Source organism: Candoia aspera, chromosome 8 (assembly GCF_035149785.1).
Source record: "Candoia aspera isolate rCanAsp1 chromosome 8, rCanAsp1.hap2, whole genome shotgun sequence".
Lineage (NCBI taxonomy): Eukaryota > Metazoa > Chordata > Lepidosauria > Squamata > Boidae > Candoia > Candoia aspera.
In genome coordinates, this window is record NC_086160.1 from 41,061,936 (window position 1) to 41,070,291 (window position 8,356).

General features: G+C 39.7%; 1 protein-coding gene across 1 annotated transcript in view; it reads left to right on the forward strand.

Annotated features, from left to right (window-relative positions):
* Positions 1-6,226, forward strand: part of RNF150 (ring finger protein 150) — a 94,792-nt gene extending 88,566 nt beyond the window's left edge. The window contains exons 7-8 of the mRNA XM_063310507.1: positions 995-2,433; positions 5,665-6,226. Coding sequence (XP_063166577.1) covers positions 995-1,113 — 119 coding nt within the window. The 3' untranslated portion in view covers positions 1,114-2,433; positions 5,665-6,226. The remainder of the gene's footprint in view (positions 1-994; positions 2,434-5,664) is intronic.
* The last annotated feature ends 2,130 nt before the right edge of the window (positions 6,227-8,356 follow it).

Below are 8,356 nucleotides of genomic sequence, written 5' to 3' on the forward strand. Positions count from 1 at the left end.
TGGCTAAATTACAAAGATTTGTTGAACTTTGAAGAGGGTGAACCTAAACTTAAAACAAGGGAACAGTTAGAGTTGGAAGGTTTTACTTGTCATTGGTTTACATATATGCAATTGTCAGAACATTTGAAAGTGGACAAAAAGACCTTTAAATTTGTTAATGAAATAATTCAGTTTGAAATGGAACTCTGTACAAATGATGAACATGTTATTACAAAGATGTATAAAATGCTGTTACAAATGAATTTAGAAAATGAACAAGTTAAAGAATGTATGATAAAATGGGCTAAGAATTTTGGATATAATATTATGTTAGAGCAATGGGAAAACATGTGGAATAAATTTACTTGGAACTATAACTTAAAAGAGAATTTCTATAAAATGATGTGTCATTGGTATTTAACTCCTAATAAGTTGTCAAAAATGTATAGTGGGGGAACAAATGTTTCCTGGAAATGTTGTCTGTGTGAAGGAATTTTTATCATCTTTTGTGGACTTGTGAAAAGGCCAAAATTTTTTGGTATCAAATATGTGTTAATATTCAAAAAGTGGACTTACAGAAGAAACCAGAACTGTTTCTCCTGGGATCAATGGATAAACAGATTGAGAAACAGCATGGGACTTTGCTTTTATACATGATAACGGCATATGCACAAAGATAGAAGGACCCACAAAGAGTGTCCAACCTAAGGGTCCAGCACTACATGTGTTGCCCCAGAGTTTCCAGTGCGCCTCCACTTGCCACCAAATTATAACTTTGTGTGAGAAATTGAATATGCAGGAAGTAATCCTAATAATGTTTTGTCCTGAATCTATATACTTTGGGAAATGTAGCCTTCATCATGTCACTCAAATGCAAGTGTTGATCTTGTTGGAAAAATATTGTGGACTTACGCTTTGGCAAGTTTCTTATTTAAAATCAGATAATAAGAACAGAAGCGTGAGGATGATTTTTAAATGATGAAAGACTGGCTCTAATCTTATTTTCTTCTTTCAGGTGAGCAAGAACCAGCAGTCAGTAGTGATTCAGATATTTCACTGATTATGGCAATGGAGGTTGGACTCTCTGATGTGGAGCTTTCCACTGACCAAGACTGCGAGGAGGTGAAATCTTGAAAAAAAGAAAACACCCTTCTACTAAACTAACAGGCAGTAGCAGGAAGAAGAAACCAGTTGTGGTACACATGATTATCTATATACACATGTGCACATATGTAAGATTTGGGTCAGTTGTGTATACATTAATACTCATATACACATGTGCACATATGTAACTATATGCACCTGCACAGACATCCAGAACATTTTGTGAACTCCAGTTAATTCCATTCTGGGATGGTCATGAAAAGCAATAGCAACAGATGTGTCTGCCTGGATGCAGTTTCATTATCAATTACTTTTGTTCATTTCATTGAAAATGGAAGTTGAAAATGTACTGTTCTAACCCATGTGCCAGAAGAATTATGCCCCTGCTTACATGGCTCAGAACCACATAACTGAAATGACGGTTTGTTTTTTTCCCTCCAGCTTTGGTTCTTTTTTAAAAGGAAGAAAAGAGATACCATAAGGTGATTATAGCTGACATTGATGGACATTAGTTTTCTTTCTTCTCATTAACCCAAGCTTATTCAAGTATTCAACTCAGAAATCTGAATATTATGGTGGGTCACAAAAATGTATGAATGAATGCCAGGCATTTTCTACACGAAGAAAGCATGGCTTCAGGAAGAAATGGTGCTTCCAAACTTTGACTTGATTTGAAGACTCTTTTTATTAAGCTATTACCAACCTTTGGGGATCTGGGCTTCCAGGTCTTCCAGACAGGAGAACAGAGGCTGGTTTGATTGAGATTGGCAAATTGCTATTTAATCCTGCTGAGTCCTGCTCTGAGCTTTAGGACTTTGATACATGACTTCCAAGTGAGAGAAGATGTGTGAAGACAATAATCAGAATGAGATTAAAGGTCAACTAGTACAGGTAGCCTTTGCTACCATTATATACCCTTCATGCGTTCATGGCTTTTGCAATCATTGATTTGAAATTAGCTTCACTTAGAAAAAGAAAATAAGCTTGCCCAAGAACTTTCTGACCTATGAATGAGTGGAATTCATTGATAGTTTTTGTGGTTAGATGGAAAGGAAAGAAAAATATTGTAGGAGGGCAGCTGGGTCTATGGTAGTTTAGGGTAGTTACCAATGGACTGAGATTGTTTATCACACAAGGTATACCTTGAAAAACATTTAATTCCCAAGAAACACACAAGTGTTAGTTACTCTTATTTTACAAGTGGAAGTTTTCCCAGTTTCCAAGGAATTTTTCAACTTGTGTGGGAAAGTATACTCATACACAGCCTGATCTTTATTTATACAGCTCCATTTTAATATTGTTGGATAAGAACCAGTGTAATCTAATTCAGGGAGATCCTTTCATTCCTTTGTTGTTTATTCGTATAGTCGCTTCTGACTCTTCGTGACTTCATGGACCAGCCCACGCCAGAGCTTCCTGTCGGTCGTCAACACCCCCAGCTCCCCCAGGGACAAGTCCGTCACCTCTAGAATATCATCCATCCACCTTGCCCTTGGTCGGCCCCTCTTCCTTTTGCCTTCCACTCTCCCTAGCATCAACATCTTCTCCAGGGTGTCCTGTCTTCTCATTATGTGGCCAAAGTATTTCGGTTTGGCCTTTAATATCGTTCCCACAAGTGAGCAGTCTGGCTTAATTTCCTGGAGTATGGACTGGTTTGATCTTCTTGCAGTCCAGGGCACTCTCAGAATTTTCCTCCAACACCACAGTTCAAAAGCATCGATCTTCCTTCTCTCAGCCTTCCTTATGGTCCAGCTCTCGCAGCCATATGTTACTACGGGGAACACCATTGCTTTAACTATGCGGGCCTTTGTTGTCAGTGTGATGTCTCTGCTCTTAACTATTTTATCGAGATTTGTCATTGCTCTTCTCCCAAGGATTAAGCGTCTTCTGATTTCCTGACTGCAGTCAGCATCTGCAGTAATCTTCGCACCTAGGAATACAAAGTCTTTCACTGCTTCTACATTTTCTCCCTCTATTTGCCAGTTATCAAGCAAGCTGGTTGCCATAATCTTGGTTTTTTTGAGGTTTAGCTGCAGGCCAGCTTTTGCACTTTCTTCTTTCACCTTCATCATAAGGCTCCTCAGTTCCTCTTCACTTTCAGCCATCAAAGTGGTATCGTCTGCATATCTGAGATTGTTAATGTTTCTTCCAGAGATTTTAACTCCAGCCTTGGATTCCTCAAGCCCAGCTTGTCGCATGATGTGTTCTGCATACAAGTTGAATAGGTAGGGTGAGAGTATACAGCCCTGCTGTACTCCTTTCCCAATCTTAAACCAGTCCGTTGTTCTGTGGTCTGTTCTTACTGTCGCTACCTGGTCATTATACAGATTCTTCAGGAGGCAGACAAGATGACTTGGTATCCCCATACCACTAAGAACTTGCCACAATTTGTTATGGTCCACACAGTCAAAGGCTTTAGAATAGTCAATAAAACAGAAATAGATGTTTTTCTGAAACTCCCTGGCTTTTTCCATTATCCAGCGGATATTGGCAATTTGGTCTCCAGTTCCTCTGCCTTTTCTAAACCCAGCTTGTACATCTGGCAATTCTCGCTCCATGAACTGCTGAAGTCTACCTTGCAGGATCTTGAGCATTACCTTACTGGCATGTGAAATGAGTGCCACTGTTCGATAGTTTGAACATTCTTTAGTGTTCCCCTTTTTGGTATGGGGATATAAGTTGATTTTTTCCAATCTGATGGCCATTCTTGTGTTTTCCAAATTTGCTGGCATATAGCATGCATTACCTTGACAGCATCATCTTGTAAGATTTTGAACAGTTCAGCTGGGATGCCGTCGTCTCCTGCTGCCTTGTTATTAGCAATGCTTCTTAAGGCCCACTCAACCTCACTCTTCAGGATGTCTGGCTCTAGCTCACTGACCACACCATCAAAGCTATCCCCGAAAATATTATCCTTCCTATACGGGTCTTCTGTATATTCTTGCCACCTTTTCTTGATCTCTTCTTCTTCTGTTAGGTCCTTGCCATCTTTGTTTTTGATCATACCCATTTTGGCCTGGAATTTACCTCCGATGTTTCTAATTTTCTGGAAGAGGTCTCTTGTCCTTCCTATTCTATTGTCTTCTTCCACTTCCACACATTGCTTGTTTAAAAATAATTCCTTATCTCTTCTGGCTAACCTCTGGAATTTTGCATTTAATTGGGCATATCTCCCCCTATCACTGTTGCCTTTTGCTTTCCTTCTTTCTTGGGCTACTTCTAGTGTCTCAGCAGACAGCCATTTTGCCTTCTTGGTTTTCTCTTTCTTTGGGATGTATTTTGTTGCCGCCTCCTGAACAATGCTGCAAACTTCTGTCCAGAGTTCTTCTGGGACCCTATCTACTAAGTCCAGTCCCTTAAATCTATTCTTCACCTCCACTGCATATTCCTTAGGAATATTAGTGAGCTCATATCTAGCTGATCTGTGGGTCTTCCCTAATCTCTTTAGTCTGATCCTAAATTGTGCAAGAAGAAGTTCGTGATCGGAACTACAGTCAGCTCCAGGTCTTGTTTTTACCGACTGTACAGATGTCCGCCACCTTTGGCTGCAAAGGATGTAGTCAATCTGATTTCAGTGTTGTCCATCTGGGGAAGTCCATGTATAAAGCTGTCTCTTAGGTTGTTGGAAGAGAGTGTTTGTTATGCAGAGTGAATTGTCTTGGCAAAATTCTATCAGCCTATGTCCTGCTTTGTTTTGTTCTCCCAGGCCATACTTACCTGTAATTCCAGGTGTCATTTGACTGCCCACCTTAGCATTCCAGTCTCCTGTGATGAAAATAACATCTCTTTTAGGCGTGTCGTCCAGTAGGTGCTGCAGATCCTCATAGAACTGCTCTACTTCAGCTTCTTCAGCATTTGTGGTTGGGGCGTATATTTGGATCACTGTGATGTTAGATGGCGTGCCCTGAATTTGAATTGAGATCATTCTATCGTTTTTTGGATTGTATCCAAGCACTGCTTTAGCAACTTTACTATTAATTAGGAAGGCTACTCCATTTCTTCTGTGGTCCTCTTGTCCACAGTAGTAGATCTGGTGGTCATTTGATGTGAAGTGGCCCATTCCAGTCCATTTCAGTTCACCGATGCCCAAAATGTCTATCTTTAATCTTGACATCTCACCAATAACCACATCCAATTTGCCCTGGCTCATAGATCTTACATTCCAGGTTCCAATGGTGTGTTGATCCTTAGAACATCGGATTCGCCGTTCACCACCAGCACCGTCGGCTGCTAGCCGTCCTTTCGGCTTTGAGCTAGCTGCGTCATCACGTCTGGGGCTAGTTGAACTCATCCTCTGTTCCTCCCCAGTAGCATTTTGACCATCTTCCGACCTGGGGGTCTCATCTTCCGATGGTATACCGACATATCTCTGGTTGTACTGATCCATTTAGTTTTCATGGCAAGAATACTGGGGTGGGTTGCCATTACCTTCCCCAGGGATCGCATTTAGTCTGACCTCTCTGTCATGACCTTCCCGTCTTGGGTGGCCCTTCACGGTTTAGCTCATGGCATCATTGAGGTGCACAAGCTCCAGCACCACAAGAAGGTAATGATCCTTTGCTGAAGTTTCATTCCTAAAAGAAGGTAAATCTATGCTAAGAATGAACTGCTTTCCTGCATACCCCTTATTCAGACTGATTGTAGCACATTTAAATTCACCTTAAAACCATTCAGAAGGTCTCAGTTTTATTATCATGTGTGAAAATATGCTACAAATGCCTTTCATTGTTTATTCTCCTGATGTGGAGTATGAAGGCTAAACCTTTTACTGGTTCCTGGATAAGTTTAGATGTAAATGAAAAGATGATTATTCATAATCTTATTTCTGAATTGTAATTGAAAACTGAAACATTCAAAAGCAAATTCACTAAGAGTTGTGTGTTTTCTCTAAATAATATATGTTGAAAATAAGTGCCATTAGCTGTTGGAATTTAAGCGATCTTGTATTATGCTATCGCTTAATGGGGCATGCTATTTATGCAGAAGAACAATGTGTATTTTAATCAAAGTACTCAAGAAGGACTTTTCATCTTATTTTCTGTCACAAAAGGTTAAGCCATTACTTCTGACAAGAAGAAGAGTGATTTCAACCACAGTAGATAAACAGAGGTAATACAGTAACTTGTACTAAAAACTGAACAGACACAGACTCTATTTTTATTTCCTATAGTGGAACGGTACTGTAGGAATTCATGCAGAGGTGAACAAACAGTAGATCTAGATCTAACTTGATGGATCCTGAGTAATTGACTATAGATCAGTAGCTATTCTTGATTTATAGGTGTATAATGACAGTAGTAGCAAAAGGCCCTCTCCACCTTAAATTACCATTTGATCAAAGTATTGTTTCTTTATCAAAAGACTGTACATTCCATCCTGGTCCAATAGTTGAGGGTTTTAGCTCCCTAAGTTTCTAAATCTCAGTGTCTGACTTCTGTACCAGCCTCCAGTTATTAAATCCTTGAAGAGAGAGATTTGCCAACTTCTGAAATAAGTGATCCCATGTGCTCTCTTGTTACTCTTATCCTTATATCCCTTGATTTTTCCCTCACTGCCATTAGTTTTCCTAATCTACTAAATGAAAAGAGGAAACTGAGCAATGAAAGAATGGCCAAGCTTTGGCATTCAGCAGTTTCTCATTTTCCACAAGAAATTGGAAACCTTTTAGTCCAAATGCCATCATTCCTGCCATTTCTTCATGTCCCAGAATACCTCTGGACAAGCTATAATTTTGAAAGCAGATTGGTCTCTTTAAGATCATTGCCTTCAACAAAGCAGCACTGAGAAAGATCAATCTGCCCCATCTCCATGAAACCTAATGAGGACCGCTCCCCCAAACTGATGCAGTTCCACTTGACTTTAAAATAACATGTGTCCTAGGAACATGAGTCCTCTGTTTATTGCTGTTTGATGCAAATCAGGGAAGACTAAACTTCCCTCTAGTAACACAGAGAGAATCTTGGTGGGTATAACTTGGGGTGCCACATATTGTTAACCGTGCCTGTGAAAAGTTACCTGTCAGATTCTAAAGAGGTAGTTGCTTTCATCTTGGGAGAGGCTATTCACTGTCCCAGTATATTCTTGTATAAATATATAAGGCAACCATGTCTTCAGTTCAGTTCAGTTCAATGACATGTCAGGTACTGTATTTATCTTTTGCCCCTGTCTCAGTCTTGTAGGGTCAGCTTTCAGTGTGGCTTTAATTCACAGCCATGTCCAGCATTATGTTACCTACAGTGTTGCAACATCATAAGTGTGCCTCTTGCTATGCTCAGTTGTAGCCATATTAAACCACGTCCACCTGAATCCAGAACATCTGCAAAGCTGACTTATAATAACTGAAAGTAATGGTAGCTTGTGAACTGTCCCTAGGCCTGTCTCTGTTCCCCCCATCTCACTTCAACCATTTCCATGCTATCTGATGCTTAACAGCATCACTGACATATTATTCCAAGCAGTAAAAGCCATTATTGACCCATAGGCTGATGATAGGTAGATGGCCAACAGAACAGCCTTGTGACCTTGCACCAAGTCTGATGGTTTTTCTTTTCCAGTGTAGCAAATTAGGGAAAAGTATGTAATACTCTAGTTCAATATTTACAGAATCTTCAAAAATCACAAATGTACTTTTTAAAATGTGAAACAGACATTGTGCTCTACTTTAGAAAGATGCCTTCTCCCAGTGTCACTTATTCAGACTAACAGTAATTCAGCTAAGGACATTCCACATCATCTGTAACTTCTTCCTTTGAACTGAAGAAATCAGTAGTTGAACCTTGGTGGTTTTTGTTTTTTGGCTGTCCAAGAATGTGCTTGATGCCAGTGAACTACAGCTAATGAGTGCTTTCTGATTTATTGTTAGATTACAATAACAAATCTTATAATTTACTGTAGAAGTCTTACTTGATAATTGATATTAAATAAGGTGCTGGGCTAGAAACCAGGAGTCTGTGAGTTCTAGTCCTGCCTTAGGCATGAAAGCTGGCTGGGTGACCTTGGGCCAGTCACTTTCTCTCAGCCCAGCTTGCCTCACAGGGTTGTTGTTGTGGGAAAACAGGAGGAGGAAGGAGTATTAGGTATGTTTGCCTCCTTGAGTTATTTATAAAAATAATAAAGGCAGGATAGAAAATAAAAAAATAAAATTAGTTAAACATTATCTTCTAAACACAGTGGCCTTTTAGGTGCATCTATAGAAATCTATATTAAGGATCTGATAAAATTGCAAAGACAGACCACTAAATAATGGCCCTCAATCTGATATAGTTTTCTGCAT